This window comes from Lacerta agilis, chromosome 14, assembly GCF_009819535.1.
Source record: "Lacerta agilis isolate rLacAgi1 chromosome 14, rLacAgi1.pri, whole genome shotgun sequence".
Lineage (NCBI taxonomy): Eukaryota > Metazoa > Chordata > Lepidosauria > Squamata > Lacertidae > Lacerta > Lacerta agilis.
Genome location: NC_046325.1, coordinates 6,365,759 through 6,386,765, shown reverse-complemented (window position 1 = coordinate 6,386,765; position 21,007 = coordinate 6,365,759). Strand labels below are relative to the sequence as shown.

General features: G+C 48.4%; 1 protein-coding gene and 1 non-coding gene across 2 annotated transcripts; one reads left to right on the top strand and one right to left on the bottom strand.

The window, feature by feature from the left end:
- Positions 1 to 246: 246 nt before the first annotated feature.
- On the bottom strand, positions 247 to 20,456 carry PRMT5 (protein arginine methyltransferase 5). The gene is made up of 17 exons (XM_033169562.1): positions 20,346 to 20,456; positions 18,174 to 18,292; positions 17,515 to 17,600; positions 15,704 to 15,838; positions 14,938 to 15,053; positions 14,059 to 14,108; positions 13,769 to 13,932; positions 12,314 to 12,475; positions 10,573 to 10,650; positions 10,033 to 10,091; positions 8,376 to 8,498; positions 5,584 to 5,759; positions 5,307 to 5,416; positions 4,097 to 4,190; positions 3,737 to 3,853; positions 2,594 to 2,658; positions 247 to 624 (listed from the first exon to the last, which is right to left on the bottom strand). The coding sequence occupies exons 2-17, from the start codon at positions 18,274 to 18,276 to the stop codon at positions 472 to 474; spliced, it is 1,791 nt and encodes a 596-aa protein (XP_033025453.1). The 5' UTR covers positions 18,277 to 18,292; positions 20,346 to 20,456; the 3' UTR covers positions 247 to 471.
- A 462-nt stretch (positions 20,457 to 20,918) lies between these two features.
- Positions 20,919 to 20,991, top strand: TRNAR-ACG. The gene has a single exon. It is a non-coding gene; the product is annotated as a tRNA-Arg (tRNA).
- Positions 20,992 to 21,007: the final 16 nt, after the last annotated feature.

Sequence of the window (21,007 nt, the reverse complement as noted above, 5' to 3'; positions counted from 1 at the left end):
CAGCTGACGTGCGTCCTGTTGGCCCTGGTTCCTGATAGACTGCCTCTGAACATGGAAGTTCTACTTAGCAGCGACAGTAAACAGCCATCAGCAGGGCTATCTTCAAATGGTTTTAATTGTTTAAAGCCATCTAAGTTAAGACGTCACGACATAAGATGGCAGCTACTTCTATAACGGTTGTATCACTTTCAAAACCAAATACTGAAAGCGAGTTCCTTGCTTCATCACCGACAGCAGCTCCAAATACACATTTGAATGACTTTATTGAAATTTCACAGACCGGAAGCAACACATGGAACAATGATAGGCGTTAAGAATGGACCTTTTCTGGACCTACACCCGCAGCAAGGTTGGAGCCCCCTGCAGGCCTCTGCACAGTCTCTGATGCTACTCAGAGTGGAAAGAGGATTTCTTGTCGCTCAGGGCTGGCAGGAAGAAGAACTTGGTTAAGGGGAATGGACTTGATTCCTCTCATAGTCCAATGGTGTAGGAACGTCCTGTGGGGTTGTGGATGACGGAGCACATGGGAGAGACTACGGCCCACTCGTACCACACTTTCTTCGAGTTGCTGCAGCGCCAGAAGGCCACGCGAATGCGCTCACCTGCCTGCACGTTCATGGGTTGCTGGGAGGGAGGAGGGAAGAAGAGCATTAATAGCTGAGGGTCCGTTCATGAACCTGGAAAACACCACCCCAACACAGGGTTATATCAGGAACCTTTGTCCACAAATCCTTTTCCCTCAGCGGTCTGCTAAAGACTTTTCTTCCCTTCTCTTGTTTGGTTGTAAGTCACTTTGGGTTGCCTTGGGCAAGATAGAGGTTTAAAGACTCACTTGAGGCAAACCTTTAAAAATGTAGTATAAACACAGACAACTGGGAAACACTGGCCTGCGAGCGCTCCAATTGGAGAACAGCCTTTACCAAAGGCGTCATGGGCTTTGAAGACGCTCAAACTCAGGACGAAAGGGAGAAACGTGCTAAGAGGAAGGCACATTTGGCAAACCCTCACCGTAATCAGTTCCCGCCTAGAAACCTATGTCCCCACTGTGGAAGGACGTGTGTATCCAGAATTGGCCTCCAGTCACTTACAGACTTGCTGTTAAAACCATTTTCATGGAAGACAATCTTACTCGGCTACGAGTGATCGCCAAAGAAGAAGAAAGCAACTAACAATTTGAGAAATAATAATTTCTCTGCTGGAGGCAGTCTACTAGGGCAAACAGGGCACTGCTCCATCAAGCTCAGTCTGTGCTCAGACAGCTCTGACTTGCCTACGTGCTCAAAACACAACCAAGTTGGGAGGTCGGCCCTGGCTGCCAGCTCCCTCAGCGTTGCCTTTGTAGCTCCTCCCTGCCAAGTTAGATTTAGCTGGCTCAGTCTATCCCTGGGCTCTGGCTCTACCTACTATTGCCCACCGGGCCTTCCACCCTTACCAGCACTGCACTGCTTTTCTCCCAGAAAAGACCTTGTTCGTTTATAAGAGTTTTTGCATGCAGAGAAAAAGGACGAGAAAGGGTTCATTTAGGTGTGCTTGCCTACACCTGCAGCTGGCTAGGATGTGAAAACTTGTGAGAGTAAGTCAGAGAGCGACTTGGCACAATCCAAAGTATAAATACCCTTGTGTTTGTAGCAAGTTTGCCTTGGACCCCTGCCCCTTGGCTAGAAACTAACCTGCGCTTTATTATTTTTTGCTGTAAGCTGTCTGTTCGGACAGACCAAGATAACTTTATGCTGCAACTGCATGTATCTGCTAAGATGCGGATCTGCATTACACTTTGGACTTCTGGTCAGTAAAGGAACGGACTTCACCCCAACGTCTGGTGCTTTTTTTTTTACAACCCCATTCCGGGTTTTCCATTTGCACATTAAGCTGGTGTGTTGAATGGGCACTCTGCTCATGCCCTAACAGACCTTTCCACATGGATCCCCCAAAAGTTACACTTTGACATTCCCCCATATTTCCCCCAACCCTTTTAATTTCTGGAAGTGAAAACGACCACATTTTAGAACTGCTTTGTTGTTGCTGTTCTGCTGCACACCTAAACTGAGAAGCGGCAAGCCTTCCTTCCTCATCTACGCTACACGAGAGCCAGAACCTGGTGCCTCTCACCCTACTCTTGACGAAAGCCTCGTGATCTCAGCCCTAATCCTAAAGCATTAGGAATGTGTGAGCTAGCTGGAAGCATCCTGCTTTGTTATTTCCACCCCCAAATAGGTTTTCTTATAGATGTGAAAACCAATTTAAAAAAACCACCTGGTCCTACCACCACCAACAAAAAAAAGAAAAAAGTCAAAAGGAGATCAAAAGCAAAAAAAAAGGTGTGTAAGAGGGCAGAAGAGGAGAGACAGTGGGGTAAGAAGCGGCAAAGACAGAGATGAGACGACAGAAACCGTGTTGCCTTAAATAGCATTTGATTATCCTGGCACACGTTGTTGTGGTTTTCCCCTCGCTGAATGTAAAGCACACAAAACGCCCACACCTCCTACAGCTGTTCTTATCACCTTGGAGGTTCCCTTGGTGCAAAGTCTTACCACCCAGCGGTAACAAGGGATGCCTTCCTCTCCCACAAGGGAGCGTTCAAGGAAGCACTTACCTTGAGAGGGAAGAAGATAGGGAACCACGAAAACATGCCAGGTGAGTGAGTCTCAGGCCGAATACCTAGGCGGAGGAAACGATTGAAAAAGCCACGTTCTGCAACATCAAGGAACATCAAAGCAAGACCGCTCACTCCACACCTTCAACCTCTGAGGGGGGCACACCTGGTGGCTCCCCACCACCTGAGCTTCTGTTGGCGTTTGCTAGGAACCAAACCTTCAGTGCGACAGGTTCCTTACCCCGTGGAACTGCCTGCCATTAGAGGTTCAGCAGGAACCATTCAGCAGGAATGGCTCAGGACTGCAATACCTCAACACCGCCTCTTTCCCTATGAACCTACCCGGACCCTGAGATCATCATCTGAGGCCCTTCTTCGTGTGTCTCCTCCATGGGAAGTCCAAAGGGAGGCAACACGAGAACAAGCCTTTTCTGCACTGGCTTCCTGTTTGTGTGATGCTCTTTCCAATGAAGTTTGGGCTGGCACTTTAATTATAAGCCTTTAAGTGTCGGGCAAAAATGTTCCTTTTCGACCAGGCCTTTGGCTGACCGACATCCAACACCCTTTGAAATGTGTTGTGGAAGGGGGATTGTTGACTTGTTTTTACTCTTTTTTTTATTATGTACAGTGGTACCTCTGGTTACGTACTTAATTCGTTCCAGAGGTCCATTCTTAACCTGAAACTGTTCTTAACCTGAAGCACCACTAATGGGACCTCCCGCTGCTGCTGCGCCGCCCAAACACGATTTCTGTTCTTATCCTGAAGCAAAGTTCCTAACCTGAAGCGTTATTTCTGGGTTAGCGGAGCATGTAACCTGAAGCGTGTGTAACCCGAGGTACCACTGTATTTTGTGTGTTTTTTATATTGCAATTTTATGCCATGAACCGCCCTGAGATCTACAGCTATAGGGCGGTATACAAATTTAATAAATAATGTAATATTTATTATTGCCTTTTCAGAGTCGCTCAAAAAAACAACACCCTGTTATTCGGACAGGCCTTCTACCAGTGACTACTGACATTTTAAATTGCTTTTGTTGCAGTTTTGTATGCTGTACACCGCCCTGTCGTACTTTTCACGGGAATGGGGTTTAAAAGGATTTAAATGAATTAAATAGCCCCACTTATCCCCCCTCAACTTACTGAGAGTGATGTCTCCATACAGAGTGGTCTCAAAGTAGCCCGCGAAACCATGAAGCACTGTGTTTACATCCACGGGGAACTCCAGCGTCTGGTAGCGGTTGTTGTCTTTGACTCTGTCTACAAGAAGGAAGAGGGTGTGGTCAGCCAAGGCCACGCCCCCTCAAAGGACGGCCCACCTTGCTCTCTTAAGGGCACAAGCTGATCACCCACCACTCACCTGGTGTGTGCCAACCCAGGTTCTGTGCCAGTTTGGTTTTTAAAGGTGTGAGCAACAGTTCCGGCCACATCACGTGGCTAGTCCAAGCCCCACCCTCCTCAGCAGGGAACGTGTGGTTAGCTCCTCTGCAGCCCTCCTCCTACCTGGGTTAGGGTGCTTGAAGGAGAAGCATGCCTGTGGGGGTGCCAACTGGTGGAAGTTGTGAAGCCGGACAACGTAAGGCATTTCAAACTGAGCCTGGGGACATTAAAAACAGGAACAGAACAAAACACTGTTAGGACACCGCTCTAAAATTCACCTTGCATACATAGGCACCGACTGCTTGTCGTACTTGAGAGAGCCATGTTAAAGGTTTGCAATTGTTTCCTCCTATTATTTGGGAGGGTGGGGAGTGAGACAGTTGTATAAAAACTGTGTTGGGCCTTCTTCAAAAGAATACCGTCTTCGTCTGCTGGGTTTGTGGAATTCGAACTGACAAGTTCAAAACAGCTCAGTTCATGTCACTAATCTCTCCTGTCCCTACAGACCATTTACAGGTGGGTAGCCGTGCTGGTCTGCCATAGTCGAAACAAAATAGAAAATTCTTTCCAGTAGCACCTTAGAGACCAACCGAGTTTGTTCTTGGTATGAGCTTTCGTGTGCATGCACAATTCTACAGACCATGTCATTCCCCGTGCTCTTAACACTGATTCTTTTACAAATGCATTAACAAGTGTCTAGTCCTCAATGTAACAAGCTCTTCACCTCTGATTACATTTAGGCTGGAAGCCAAGCCTTATGAGGAACGGTTGAAGGAGTTGGGCACGTTTAGCCTGCGAAAGAACAGGCTGAGAGAAGATATGAGAGCCATCTTGTAGCAACTGGAAAACTAGCACATTTATTATGCCCTAAAAGCTGTCAGTAACAAACACTGTGCCATCCACATGTTGCTGAACGACAAGTCCCATCATCCCTGGTTATTGGCTCTGCAAGTTTTGGCTGATGAGAGCTGGGAGTTCAAAACTGACATAATGGATATGAGTCCATTCCATGAAGGCACGTAACACGTTCCCATCTTCCAGGTGCTACAAGACTCTGTTGTCTTAGCTGAATTTAGCTGTCTGGTCTCATATCCTTCCAAATGCATTTGTGTGTGTGTGGTTTGGAACAATAAAGGGGTATTTCTTTTTAACCTTGACCCAATGTTTTCATGCATTACTGGCGGTTAGGAAAAGCACAATTTTTTCTGCCTGTGTTATTCAGAGAGATTGCAGGATCCTGCTTTTTCTCCATACAACAGTTTTTATTTATTTTATGCATGCAGCAGCTGCAGAACTGCAGATCGCAGGGCACGGGGTACGGAGGAAGTCCCACCTCGGGGTCACGGTCTTTCTCACGACAGACGCGCACTTCGTTGTAGAGCTTCGAGGATGAGATTGGGCCCAGGAAGGAGGTGTAGTCGCCTGGGATGCTCACCCCTCCCTCTGCGTAGGGGAAGAAGGGAAAAGGCCTCAGGTGCTTGGAATTGGCTGGTAGCCCCAACCCACTTAGCACCTAGATGCTCAAAGCAGTGCCTCCCTCCCCACTCAAAAGGACCCCCCAAATTATACTCTCCCAGTCCGTGGGCTGCCCTCCACTGTACCCCACTCACCTTTCAGGCAGTGCTCTGCCCCATCCAGGCACTCTGGAGACAGCTCGTTGTCAGCAAAGGAGCCCAGCAACTCTGACACCATGAGGTCAGCCTTCTCGGGGGCTTCCCACTCACGCATGTCACAGGAGACCACCGTCACCTGGGAACCCCATTCCTCGTACTGCCAGCTCTCCAGCCTGCAGAAAGGGAAGGCAGAGGTCAAGGGCCCCAAACTGGCGCAGTTTCACCCTCAGCTGCTGTTGCCTTCAGGTAGGTCCGGCTTGTGGGCTCCCCAGAAGAGGCATCTGGTTGGCTACTGTGAGAACAGGATGCTGGACTAGATGGGCCTGATTCAGCTGGGCTCTTCTTATGAGGCTCCTTAAAGGTAAAGGTACCCCTGACCGTTAGGTCCAGTCGCGGACGACTCTGGGGTTGCGGCGCTCATCTCGCTCTATAGGCCAAGGGAGCCCGCGTTTGTCTGCAGACAGCTTCCGGGTCATGTGGCCAGCATGACAAAGCCGCTTCTGGCGAACCAGAGCAGCGCACGGAAACGCCGTTTTATCTTCCCACCGGAGCAGTACCTATTTATCTACTTGCACCTGACATGCTTTTGAACTGCTAGGTGGGCAGGAGCTGGGACCAAACAATGGGAAGTCACCCCATCGCGGGGATTTGAACTGCCGACCTTCTTATTGGCAAGCCCTAGGCTCTGTGGTTTAGGGAGGCTGGAATGAGTAACTGTTCCCAGCCTTTTCTTTCCCTGGCTCTTTGTTCTGGCAACACCACAACTCCACCACCTTCCCCCTTATCACCACAAAACAAAGCGAGGGGTTTTATAGCATAAGAACACAGGGGAAGCCCTGCTGGATTGAGTTGCAGGCCCATCTGGTCCAGTATTATCCTCTCTCAGTGGCCAACAAGACACCTAGGAGAAGCCTGCAAACTGGAGCACAACAGCACTGCAGTTTCATTCGTGTGTGTGTGTGTGTGTGTGTGTGTGTGTACTGTTTAACAATTGAGAATATACATTTAAACAACCTTAAGATATCAATGACTTCCCTTCTCCTCTTTCCATGCATATTTTCTATAAACTAAACCATTCAGTATTCCATTATTACAGCCATCAAAACTTATTTACGCTGCTGAATTTATCTTAGTGCAGCCAACCTTTTCAAGTGTACACTATTTCCCCCCAATATATTCAAGAAACATTTTCCAATCATTAAGAAGAAAGGAATGTCCTTCTTGTTCTCTTATTCTGTAAGTTAGATCCACAAGCTGCGCATATTCCATCAGTTTTAAGTCGCCATTCTTCTTGGGTTGGGACATCGCTCGCTTTCCATTTTTGGGCTAAGAGAACACGGGCCATCGTAGTGGCCTACATAAATAACCTTTTTCGATACCTGGGAATTTCCATCTGAATTATCCCCAACAAAAAGGACTCTGGTTTTTTTTTGGAAAAGTGCTTTAAAACATTTTTTTCAATTCATTATAAATTATTTCCCAATACTCTTTTACCCTTTTACAGGCCCACCACATATGAAATAACGTATCCTCGGCCTCATTGCAATGAGCAATGCAGTTTCTAGTAACTGATAATCCCAGCAGCGGAAGGAGAGCCTAGCTGTAAGGGTTAGCAGCCATCAATAGCCGAATCCTCTGTGAATTTCTCTAATCCTCTTTGAAACCCATTCAAGTTAACCACCACGTCTGCACAATGCTGAGAATGATAGTTACAGGAAAAGCAAATTTTCGCTGCTTCCCAGCAACACATCTCTAAATTAGTTCGGACTACGTGTGGGGGAGCCTTTGCTGTTGCTGAACTACAACTGCGATCGGGCATACACACTAGGGCTCATGGGAGTTGTAGTCCAGCAATAGCCAGAGGACCTCAGGTTCCCCAAACCTGGATGGGACAATGCCATTTCCCCCGGGGGGGGGGCACTGTGAACTGAACTCCACACTTGACTCACAGTACGAAGCCTCCTCACTATTTAGGGAAAAATGAAATTGTCATCAGGTCTCCCACCTGCAGTTTATATGGGAATTATGACAGGGTTGGGTGAGGCCTCTAAGAAGGAACAAAGCCTTTTCCAACCTCATGTTGCAAAGAGGTAATAGTATTATTGCTGTTGTATTTAGTAACGAGAAGTGCAAATGTGCCTGTCGTTATATTTTCGCAGCCTGCTAAAATCTCTTTATTTATTAGGAACCTGCCCAAAGAATACAAACCAATGTACAAGGTATCTGCCTAGAAGCTTCCATTTTAAACTAACGTGTAATACAAAGGGAAGGGGTACGGAGAGGAAACCCAAGCCCTCCGTAGTTCAGAAGGCATTTTCTCTCCCCCAGTTAAGAAACAACAACAAAGAAGGGGGGCGCCAGAGAGCAAAAAGTGCACATTAAAACTATCTGTTAATCTGCAGACAGCAAAACATTCTAGATTGCGGTTTCCTGCGTTATCTCCCATCTAGGTTCCTGTTTTGGAGCATTTGCCTGAGGCAGTAAGATGCAATGACCTGCAGGGAACTTACTGCTGCAATCTTATACCTTCAGGTTATCCGCTGGTAACTGCAGTTACCGCCCAACTATTGTAAAAATAAATAAATTATCTTTCGATTTGTTAGTTTGTGCAGGATGAAGAGCAGAGCCCCGGTCCGTAAACCTTTCCAAATCCTGCAGTTTTCTGGTTTCCTTTTCCTCGCAGCCAGTACGGGGGCCTGTGTGGGTTTCGCCTGCTCTCCTCTCAGAAGAGTGAGCACAAAACATTTCTTTTCCATTTCCACCCGGGGGTGGGGGGCTAAAGTACTTACGTCACCACAGCATTGGGGTTTTTCTCCACGGCGTAAATCTTGATGTGCCTGTCGGCCTGTCGCGCAGCGCGGAGGGAGGCATTCACGAGGGGCCCCCGCCCTGCCCCCAGCACCATCACCACCCTGAGCGGTTGGAGAAGGAGAGAAGGGAGAAAGGAGGAAGACACTGAGGGGGGTGCTAAAATAACAGGCAACTGAGCAGCTTATTCTCCAGATGGGGGCAGCTGGGGGCAAGATGGCTGAACAGCTGGAAAGAGCCGCTGACGCAGACCCCGAAAGCACAATGAACTCAAGGCCCACCGACGTCTTGTGAGGGAAGGCCACTATCCGTGCTCCATTTCTGAAGTACGCCAATTCCCGCTAGGCCACGTTCAAACACAAGTTGGGCTACTTCATTTTGACCAACATGCCCAGTTGGATTTTGGACCTTTTCTCCTCAGGAGCGGTCCTGCAGGGTTCAGTGGTGTTCGCTCCCAATTTAAGTGTGCGCAGGAAACAGGCCTAGCGCTCCCGAACACAGTCTTCTCAGCGAGAGAAGAGTTAAAAGTGAAGGAGTGCCGATTTCTCTTAAAAACGAGAAACCCTACTTCCAAACTGTTCATTCCTCTTTATTTATTTTTAATGCGCTACAAGAAACTGCTGGAGCCTGTGCTCAGGGCAAGACAGACAAAAAAAAAAGGAGAAAGCTTCATCAAACGGTGTGTTTCTCTGGGTGCACCCTGTGGTAGTTTTGATGCCAAGCTTTTCTTGGAAGAGCTGGCAGTAAATTTGTTGCTCCTGCGGCTGGGGGGGCGGCGGCTTGAAAGACGCTGTGCAGATTAGAGGATCTGGGAGTTCAGGCCGAGTAAGAAGAAACAGGGAGAGGGCCCTTTTCAACTTATAATCCACTTATATGAAAGGAAAATGGGGCAGGTGGTGCCGAACAAGAGTTTCATCCCCACTAAGGTGGCACCACAAGCTGAACAGAACTGAAATGGTACTGTATTTTTCGCTCCATAAGACACACTTTTTTCCTCCTAAAAAGTAAGGGGAAATGTCTGTGCATCTTACGGAGCGAATGCATGGTCCCTGGAGCTGAATTGTCTAGGGGCCAAAAGCAGATCCTGCTCTTTTCTTTAACAAAGAGAGAAGGGGGTGTTGAAAGGAAGCTGTTCAGCAAGTGATCTGGAGAGAGAGATAAGGCTCCCTTTCCAGCCCCGCCCGCTTGCCCAGGCCTCCATTGTTGAATGCAGAGGGAGGCTGTTTGTTTCCCCAGAAACATGTGACTGGCTGATTAGATTATCTGTCTGGAAACTGTAGAAATGGCTGTAGGACTAGAAGCTGCAGAACTGTGAGTTGGATCCCATAAAAAGGGGGCTTTTCCTCTTTGCAAAAAAAGCTGCACCACTTTCAGCTCATCCTCAAAAAAGCAGGGCTTTCCCCCTTTCCTCCTCTAAAAACTAGGGGCATCTTATGTTCAGGTGCGTCTTATGGAGCAAAAAATACAATATATTACCAAAGCTTCCCTGCCTGCTCATCTACTACTGAGCCTGCTGAAAACTTTTCTATTCCACCAGGCAATTGGGAATACGTCCTTCCACGCCCTCCCATTCCTAGCATCCTCCGCAAAGGCGGACAAATAAGGCCAACCCGGTTCATCATTGGGATTCTTACTCACTGAACGTTAGTTTCTTTCTCCTCCTCAGGCACACGGTCTAGCAGGCACTTGTATATCGCCTGACAGGAAGGAGAATAATGGGTTGGAGTGTGTCTGTAAAAGTTCCTCTCCCTGCCATTGAGAACTAGCCGATAATGTTCCCACTTCAATCTCCTCTTCACAAAACACTTTTCTTATAAGGCCTTTACTCTCTAGCCCAAATGTGGTGTCCTCCAGGTACTGCTAGACTACAACTCCCATCACCCCTGACTATTTGCCATCAGCTGGGGCTGATGGGAGTTGGAGTCCAACAACACCAGGAAGGCCAATTAGCCACCCTTCCCTCTAGTCTCTCCTCCTTCCCACAACATGTTGGCCCTGCAGTGCTCCAACCGGCTTCCGTGTTCCACCCAAGCACAAATATTTGGCCTATGCTCCTCCCCACATACCCCTCTCCTGCGCCAACCCCCCCTCTCTTTCCCTCCCCACTTCTTGCCCCTCTCTCATAGCTCCAACCTCCCTCTCAGCAAGCATCACACCTTTTCTCCACCACACACCAACCTGTTGGTACTGGGAGTACTTGATAGGGTCCTTCTCAAACACCTCATAGGTCTGGGATTCCAGGTTGTCCATCAGGGGCTGCGCGGGGGAAAAAGCACCACAAGGGGAAAGGATTCGCACCCAGTGTGGGCAACACAGACAACAAAAGGGGCCGGGTGTTTGTTAAGGAGCAGGACTTCCAGCATTGTGGGTTAAGGAGATGGGCGGATGGAAAAGACACACCAAAGGAACACACTACAGAGGTCAAATGGGAAGATCACAGAATCATGCAGCTGGAAGGGACCCCGAGGGAATTCTAGTCCAACCCCTGCAATGCAGGAATCTTAACTAAAGCATCACCATCATAATTTATTAGCATCCTAAAGCACCCAGAGATAGATCAGACTATTTTAGTCCAACAACAATCTGATCGTTGTTGGGCTAAATCCTGGCTGCGGTGGAAGTCAGATAAGGAAGAGGAGGTGAGTGCGAAAGGCGGTGCTCGCAGGGGGAAGCCTGACAGGGAGGGCCCCTCTGCTCCTTCGCCTCTACAGCCTGGGGAAGGGGAGGCAGTTTCACCTGCTCCCTGTCATGCCCCCACCGCCAGAGCGATTTGGCAAGGGCGCCGACCAGCCAGGAGAGGAGGCGCTCGGCAAACCGTAGCCAAGCACCCGTTACGCCAAAGCAGAATATGTGCAGGCTTCCTCAGTGTGGGTTTCGCACCAGGATGGTGGAATTCAGCCAAAACACACGGCAGTCCTCTTTGCAACATCTTTGATCTGATGCTTATCGCACATCCAAGGTGGTCAGATTTCAGAGGTGGGGAACGAAGGCTGAGAGGGAGCAACTCGCGTAATCAGATTGAGGTTGAATCCTGACAAGACAATAGTACTGTTTTGGGGGGACAGGGGGCGGGCAGGTGTGGGCGTCTCCACCCCCATCGTTCAGCCGGACACTGTGCCCCTGAAGGACCAGGTGCGCAACCTGGGAGTCATTTTGGACTCACAGCTGTCCATGGAGGCGCAGGTTAATTCTGTGTCCAGGGCGGCTGTCTACCAGCTCCATCTGGTACGCAGGCTGAGACCCTACCTGCCCGCAGACTGTCTCGCCAGAGTGGTGCTTGCTCTGGTTATCTCCCGCTTGGACTACTGCAATGCGCTCTACATGGGGCTACCTTTGAAGGTGACCCGGAAACTGCAATTAATCCAGAATGCGGTAGCTAGACTGGTGACTGGGAGAGGCCGCCGGGGCCACATAACACCGGTCCTGAGAGATCTACATTGGCTCCTAGTACGTTTCCAAGCACAATTCAAAGTGTTGGTGCTGACCTTTAAAGCCCTAAACGGCCTCGGTCCTGTATACCTGAAGGAGCGTCTCCACCCCCATCGTTCAGCCCGGACACTGAGATCCAGCGCCGAGGGCCTTCTGTCGGTTCCCTCACTGCAAGAAGCAAAGCTTCAGGTAACCAGGCAGAGGGCCTTCTCGGTAGTGGCGCCCGCCCTGTGGAACGCCCTCCCATCAGATGTCAAAGAGATTAGCAACTACTTGACATTCAGAAAATACCTAAAGGCAGCCCTGTTTAGGGAAGTTTTTAATCTGTGATATTTTAATGTATTTTCATATTTGTTAGAAGCCACCCAGAGTGGCTGGGGAGACCCAGCCAGATGGGCGGGGTACAAATAAGCATTATTATTATTATTATTATTATCATCATCACCATCATCATCAGAGCTGGAGAGGACCTTGAACCCAGGAGACTCACCTGCAGCGGGGACTGGAGGTAGTCTTCATAGCCCTTTGCAAAGAGCTCGTAGGCAGAAGGCGGAGGGCGGTTCTGGCTCAGGTACTCCAGGTACTGCAGGTAGGAGCAGAACTCCTTTTCTGGATGGTGGTGGGAACCTGTGATGATGAACTGCACCTCAAGCTGGGGGAAGGGAGTGGAAGGGCCAAGTTTATTTCTTTTATTACATTTACATCCAGCCTTTCCCCGAGGAGCTCAAAGTGGCGTAAAGGGTTCTCTGCCTCCCTCCTTTATCCTCACAACAACCCTGCGAAGTAGGCTGACAGACTGCGACAGACCCAAGGTCAACCACCAAGCTTCATGGCCGAGTGGGGATTTGAACCCCGGTCTCCCGCATCTTAGTCCAACAGTGTAACCCCTACACCATCCCAGCTCACGGCACACGCTAAAATATCCGCTCACCCACCCTAGTGACCCATCGCTCTGCAAATTATTGTTAGCGTTAATTGTGAACATGACGCTGCGGGGAACCTTCCTGGCCTGGCGGGCCAGTTCCTCATCTCCCCTTTGCAAAGCCTGCCTATCAATCATTTGATAGGTGACTGACACCTGTCAAAGTCCTGTGCGCAGCACTTCCCAAATGCCTGGCAATCATTGGGCTCTTGGGAAGTGCCATACAATAGGCTTTGCAGGCTCTGCAAATCAGTCAAGCTCAGCTTTTAGCAGCCCCGCACCTGACATTACATCTAACGTGGAGCAGGGACTAGGCCCACATGCACCCCAGATCTAAAAACAGACCCAGAGAAACAGGGGAAGGAGAGGGATGGAGACGGGAACAAGCAGGCAAATAATGTAAGATTATTTCAATTGCAGCTTATTTTGGCTTAGCTAGATCTCTCAGATGGCTGCTTCAGCCTCACAGACTGCAAGTCCCTCAGGAGTTACCTGCCAGGCACCTGTTCTAGTCATACATCTTTTCACACGTAGAGCTAACGTTTTCTCCTCAGGAGGATTTAATTTAGCAAAATCACACGGCTCAAAATTCTCTACTGCTAATCCTCCCTCCCCCCTTCATTCCTTGCGTGCCCTCGCAAAAAGCAAGGCTCTCTCCCAAAATGGCTTTGTGGCAGAAAATGGCGCCCTAGAGAAGACGGCGTTGTGCTCTTTCCAATGGCCGGATTTGTTTTGGGAAAGGCGGAGAAGAATTTAGACAGGGAACCCTTCACTCAGGGTTCCAGTGGTGGAAGGAAGCAGGCAAGAACATGAGAAGAGGCTGCAGTATCAGGCCAATGGCCCATCCAGCCCAGCAACCTGTTCTCAAGGTGGCCACCCAGATGCCTGTGGGAAACCTGTAAGCAGGATTCGAACACAAGAGCACCCACCCCTCCTGTGGCTTCCAGCAACAGGAATTTGGTAACATGGTCACCTCCAACCGTGGAATGAGCCAAACCGGAGGTGGAAAAGAGGGAAGCTGACCTTCAGCAGGCGGAAGACCAGGCGCTGATGCATCTTGGAGAGGACAGGGAAGCCTTTCTTATTGGTCAGGAAGATGCTGGTGGGCAGTATGGCCGCTTTGATTGGCTCCCCCAGCCAGCGGTCAATGACGTGATTGGACGGCAGGTCGGGGCCCACCTCCAGCGCTGAGGAGAAGGCACAAAAAGGCGTCAAAGGAAGAGAAGAGGCGCCAGTCTCTGCACCTCGAGGGGTGCAAGCCTCCCTCCCCCACCCTCTGGGGGTGCCCCCCGCCTCGGCCCAGCAGCACTCACCCACGGCAACACGCTTGTTGTAGTCACACAGCGTCCGGAAATTGTGCCACCTGGAGAAATAAGAAACTCATGTGTCCCTATGGGAAGGCTGGCATCTCCTGTCACTTCCTCTGACCTGCATTGTCCTCTTCCAATCCCTTCCTTCCTTCCTTCCTTCCTCTCTTTCTCCCTCAGGACTTGCTTACGCAACTAGCGAAGCTACTGATGTGTTCAGGAGGTGAGTCAGAAGACTCAGGTGTTGAGTTTCGGGAGAGGGGAGCCAAAAGGGCAGCCCCACTTTGCCACACGAATTGAAATAGCCAGTATTGAAGGGTCGAAACGTGTTTTGTTTTGTTTTTTTTAAAAAAGAACACGGCATCTAGTTCTTCAGCGGCATAACAGGAGTTCCAAGAACAAATCTGGATTCCGCCCCTGCTTTTAAAGAGAGACAACGACCTCTAGCAAGGTCAAGACCCCTCGATTCATTTCTTGCCCATTTTGGGATAAATGAATATGGGGTTATGGAAACCATCTTACTCCTGCCTTAAGTACAGGGCTGCATCCAGGTGAAAAGGGACCTCTTTGCAATTGTTTGTATACACGTTTAGTTAGGTATGTGGCTGTCCCAACTATTTTCATATATTTCCAAGTTATTTCAAGAGGTTTCATAGGAAGAGATTAATAGTTTTTAAAAATACGGTAAATAAATTTGTTTCATTTATTAAATTTGTGTACCGCCCTTCATCCGCAGATCTCAGGGCGGTTAAAATGAAAATAAAACAAACAAACAAAACTCAGCTTTAGAAGTGTGACTTGCACTCTGTTCTTATTCAGTAACAAACTGGCTCTACCTTCCCAGCATTTGCCCAGGTTCCTGCTGACAGCCAATTCCTCACTCACCACTGCCAGGTCTTCTCCTCGCCTGCAGACTCATCCTCTATCTCCTGCACTGCCTCGTTCTCGATGACGTCATCCCGCAAGTCCTCAGGGGCCAACAGTGGGACCCGCATCCAGAACTAGATTTGATGGGAAGGGGCGGGGGAAAGAAAGAGGTGGAGAAATGATCACATGCATGAGGCAGGAAGGAAAGGGTTGGTCCGTCTTTGTCTTCAACACTGACCTGAGCATATTGACAGAATCAGGGAATCGTAGGGTTGGAAGGAAACCCCAGGGATCATCTAGTCCAACCCCCCAATGCAGGAATCACACAGAAAGAATCCTTGGCAGATGTCCACCCAACCTCTGCATAAAAACTGATGAAAGATATATTCCGATGAAAGGCTGGCTGGCTTTCAACAGAATATTGAAAACACAATAAAACATCAAAGGGTAAATTAGGGTTTTCATTTTGGAAACTGACTTTTAGAAGGCACCTTTATATAGGAAAGTTTTTAATGTTTGATGTTTTATTGTGTTTTCAATATTCTGTTGGAAGCCAGCCAGAGTGGTTGGGACAACCCAGCCAGGTAGGCAGCATATAATAATAAAATTATTAGTATTAGTATTAGCTTTGTATTGTGTTTCATTGCATTGCTTTGAATGGCATTTATTTTTTCAATTGTTGTACCAACAAACAAGTAGCATGTTAGAGGGATGCAGGTGAGGTTTTTGCAGGTGTACTGTGGATATAATGGCCGGGGGGGGGGGGAGTATTTGATGCACTTACCATGGAAGTGTGATGCCCAGTATTGATGTGGTTACAAAGAACCCGGGCCAAGTTGGGGTTGTCTGCCTGCTTCAGGGGCAGCAGGAACGCTGGGAGTCCCAGGTACGCCCCAAAATTCAGCTCCTGTAACATGGCCTGCGGAGGACAGAGAAAGCATAGAACAGCATGTAAAGTTATTGCCAAAATCAAACTTGAAAGGATATACAGCAAAACTGGAGGAAGGTTTTGAATGGCTGGTGTTTTGTTTTAGAAAGGGCAATGAAATAAAAAAGGAAACCTCATTTCCCCTCCACAAGGACTCCAAGCGATACAAGGAAACGAGCAAACGAGAGGAAGAAATATTGGAAATGGCCAGCAGCTAAGATGGATCCCTCCAGATTTTGTTGGGCTACAACTCCGATCATCTCTGACCTGAGAATCTCTAGCTAAAAGAATATCAGGTAGCAGGTCTGGAAAGAGACCTTGGAGAGTTTCCACCCATCAGAGTGGCCGATGCTGGGCTAGAACGACCAAAGCTCTGTCTCTTTGTGCAATGCACAATTAATTTATGGAATTCAGTGCCACAGATGTCACGACAGCCACTGGCATTATTATTATTAATTCAATTTATATGCCGCCCTTTATCAAACAACGCCAGGGTGGCGTACAATATTATAAACACATTACAGAACATCAATTTCAAAAACATAATAGAAACATAGTAAAAAGCATACCAACGTACAGCCTAATAATAAAATAATCATCATCATAATAACAGTCTTCTCCCCCACAATTTTACAGGCCAGAGATTATTTAATAGCCATAGGACTGGGTAAAGAGGAAAGCTTTTTCCTGGCGCCTAAAGACATGTAACGATGGCACCAGGCGAGCCTCTCTGGAGAGAGCGTTCCATAATTATTATTATTATTATTATTATTATTATTGGGGAACCATCACAGAAAAAGGCCCATTATATAATAATACTAATAATTTATTATTTATACCCTGCCCATCTGGCTGGGTTTCCCCAGCCACTCTGGGCGGCTTCTGACAGAATATTAAAATGCAATAGTCTATTAAACATTAAAGCTTCCCTAAACAGGGCTGCCTTGAGATGTCTTCTAAAAGTCTAGTAATTGTTTTTCTCTTTGACACCTGGTGGGAGGGCGTTCCACAGGGCGGGTGCCACTACCGAGAAGGCCCTCTCCCTGGTTCCCTGTAACTTGGCTTCTTGCAGAGAGGGAACCGCCAGAAGGCCCTCAGCGCTGGACCTCAGTGTCTGGGCAGAACGATGGGGGTGGAGATGATCCTTCAGGTATACTGGACCAAGGCCGTTCTCTTGCTGCCACCCTCTGAAACTCTCTGGAAGGGTGGGGACATAGCGAAGGGCCTCAGATGACAAGTGCAGGGTCGGGTCGTTTTGTATGGGGAGAGGCGATCCTTAAGCTATTGACCAGTTACACGTACCTGGTCAAAAAAAGGAGGCTCATACTAATTTATATTTCAGAGGATATTAGTTAGGTTGGTTAGGACCAGGCGTTCCCATGCAAGATACCTCCAATTTCCATATGCCAGGAACACACAGACCATCATCTCTGTTGAAATGGTTATTCGGCACATCAACAATAAATTGGATTTACACAGATTTTAATAGACAAATTAACACCCACTGCTTATGATCTGGCTGGCCACTTCTGAAACGGTGGCCACGATGGAGTTTTGAGTCTAACAAGTCTTGGTGGACAGTTTCCCCCTCTCCCAAGCACCGCACGCAAACCTTTGCAGACCATCTTAGAAACAGTTTCCAACCCTTCGTTGCCAAGCTCACTCACCGCCTCAGAATTCCTGCGAACCTTTTCCACATTGGAGTCTGCCCGGATCCATGGGGACAGTTTGCCCACGATCAGGGTGTTCCAGTCTGCAAGGAAGCAGGATGTTAAGGAGAATGTGACCATTCATTTGGGGAGGGACAGACAGCTTGTTCAGAGCCAATAGCCGCAATGAGAATGCAGCTTGCTCTTTAAAACCAAATGAAAGCTTGTTTTAATAATAATAATAATAATAAACTTGTACTACTCATGGGTCACACAGTAACAAGTACTCGGTGACCTCCTACTAAGGAATTATCTCCCCTCCCCAATTTTTTGTCCAAATCCAGACCTGAATACCTTCCAGCATTTGTAGTGGAAAACGTTTGTCTGAACTGGCAATCACTGGTTAAGAATAGAGAGGTGGACATACTTCAATTGCTGTTTGTTTTTTACTGCAATTTTGTCCCTTTCTTTTAAACTTTGTTTCCAGTAAACTGCACAGAGGTCATCCATCAAGTAACTGGTGTGTGTGTGTGTGTCTGTGTACCAAAATAAATAAAAAATAAACCGAAGGGCCTTCCCTTGAGAATGTCACTACATTTTGACAAGTAAACAAATCCATTACTTCCCGCCCTGCCTTTTATGGACAGAGAAAGCAATCTGGGTTCCCAAGTTCTCACCTCTCCCCGAGAGCAAGAGGTCAGAGCGTGTCTGGGGTCCCGGTCGGTTTTTAGCTGGCTCCTGGAAAAACTCCCTCTTGTAGCGAGGGTGGAAAATGGGCATGCAAAGGAAATCAAACCTATAGGGTGAGGAGAGAGGATATTGAGAAGTTAAGATCCTGATACCGCGAGTTAAAATGACAACACTGCATCCCACCAGCACCTGAGATGTGTTTGGTTGGGATGCAGAAAAGAACCTTCTCTGTGGATGTGTCTGGAGTTTGACAAGGGAGTCACATCTTAACAAACAGACCCCATATTTTCTATACATTTAAAACGGTATCATACCACAGTTTGCAAAGGGTGCTGAGAATTGTCAGGAGTTTCCTATTCCCCTCAAAGAGCTACAATTCCCTGAGTGCTTTAACAAATCAATCCTTTTTCCCAGGTACCTCTGGAGGAAGCTATGTCTGTTTGAATTGGCATGATATGGCTTTAAAGTATAGTGCAGATTGGGCCATTCGCTCTGTTGGCCTTCGATTGTTGTGCAAGGCCATTTATTTCCCACTTGGCCGCCCAGGCAATTAAATTTAACCTCCCTGATATGTTAGTTCATGTGCTACCTACTGCCTCTTCTCTCTTTTATCGCTGATTATTTCATGGGTTTTTTGTTGTTGTTGTTTTAACCTGCCAATCAGAACGTAAGCACCTTCAGCATCTCTACTAATTGAAAGATGGGATAACAAATGCCTTAAAAAAAAAGATAAGCTGCCTGTAGTTTTTCTAAGTTTATTAATTAATGGATTAAAATGATTAACTAGTGGATTAAAATTTTAATACGGTTGTACAGCTTATACCAACGTCCCTTCCCCGTTTCTTTTCTTTTTGGGGATGATGTTATCTTTATAGTGGCGATAATCAACACTGTCTCCAGTGAATTGGTGTGTTTTTCTACAGAATCCCTTGAGACAGAATTGAAGCCTGAGCAAGAACTGGGGGAAACTCTCACTTGCTGGAAAAGTTAATTTCTTTTCTCCTCCAAGGCCATCAATATGCCACTAACAACCGTCACATTAATAGTCAGGTTTCACCTATAACTCTGCAGGTTTGTGACTACAGGAATTTGACCGAGAAGAAATCTTACAATATACAAAGACTGAATTTAAGTTTTTAGACCTACAAAATATATATGAGGGATGTAACTACAAAGCTAGAACGTAGTGTCTAAACACAGCAACTCACCCAGATGATATCCAAGTTCATGGCTGGCTAGGTGGTTGCAAACTACCGGTACTTTCCAAGGGAGGATGAGGGTGAGGAAACTCACGGTTTAAGTGTTTCCGCAATGAATCATAGAGTTGGAAGGAACCCTAAGGGTTATCTGGTCCAGCCCCCTGCACTGCAGGAATCCTTCCCGCAGCCATTCCTGGATGGGCTCAAACTGCCAGACTGACACATTGTGCCACCTGCTTCACTCATCAGTGAGCTTAATGGCAGAAATCCAACAGCGTCGCCACTACACCCTAGGAGAAGGTTCTTCTACGTCAGAGCTGGGGAGCCGGTGGCCCTCCAGATGCCGTTATAGACTCCAGCTCTGTCAGCTCCAGCCGTGGTGGACAACCCCTTGACTGGGTTACAAAAGTTGTAGGCCAGCAAGATCTGGAATGCCAAAGGTTCCATTGTCCTGATCTATGAAGCAGACGCATTGATCCCCGTCAATCTATCTGTTCAAAAGTGGAACCATCTCCCTCGGGTGGTGGTGGACTTTCCTTCACTGGAGGTTTATAAGCAGAGGCTGGATGGCCATCTGTCATGGATGCTTTAGATGAGATTCATGTGCTGCAGGGGGTTGGACTAGATGGCTCTTGGGGGTCCCTTCCAACTCTACTATTCTGGGATCTTCTATGGTAGGGGAGTCTCTGTCTGCTGGGAAGTTGTTGAAGCCACACAGAGGCAGCACTTTTGCATTCTCTGAGGTCAAGGGTCAGGTGACATGACCTCCGCTGGGGTCAGAGGTCACCCCAGGGATCCTGAGTAAATGGGAAGGCATTGAAAAAAATAAATCAAAGCAAACCCAACCAGCCCTCAGCCTAGGATGGTCCCAGGTGACGCCGCAGGTAGAGGTCAGGGGTCACCATGGCACGCTCAAGGGAGGGGTCGAGGGTCAACAGAGGACCACGTGGCCCCTCTCACCCCTGCCTGGCGACCGCTCCGAGGGTGCCCGCCACTTCCGGGACGCAGCTCAAGTCCCTCCCGCAGGAGACGCGCGCCGCCGCCGCCGCCCCCGGCCCCACCGCTGCCGCCGCCGCCATCGCCGCTGCTGCGTTCGCCGCCATGTCCCGCCACACAAGGAGCCGGGAGCCCGGCAGCCGCGCCCACTTCGTCGCCCTGGCCAATCAGCGGACGCCCTCGGAGGGGGGAAAAATAATAAAAGGTCCAGCCAATCGCAGGAGGCCTTTCCCGGGCAGGAATGAGAGGAGGAGCCAATTACTCCAAGCCGGGGGCGGGGAAATAGCTTTCTAGCTCAATGAGGCGTCGGGGGAAAGGAATCAGTTTCCCATCATGCTCTTGGGTGGAGAGGAGCTTGAGGTCTTTTATGTTCCCCTGCTGTTCTTACTAAAGATCAGCATGCCTTGCTCTCTGCTCGTCTGAGGACTGCAGTTCCCGGCATGCATCACGGCACAGGTTTTAAGTTGTCGTTCTTCGCGCTCGCCCGTCGTAGCGTGCTCTATAGGGAAGGTGCCGTAAAGCTCACAGAACGTCTAAGGGCCAGTGGCGCAATGGATAACGCGTCTGACTACGGATCAGAAGATTCTAGGTTCGACTCCTGGCTGGCTCGGAAAGGGCGTAATTTT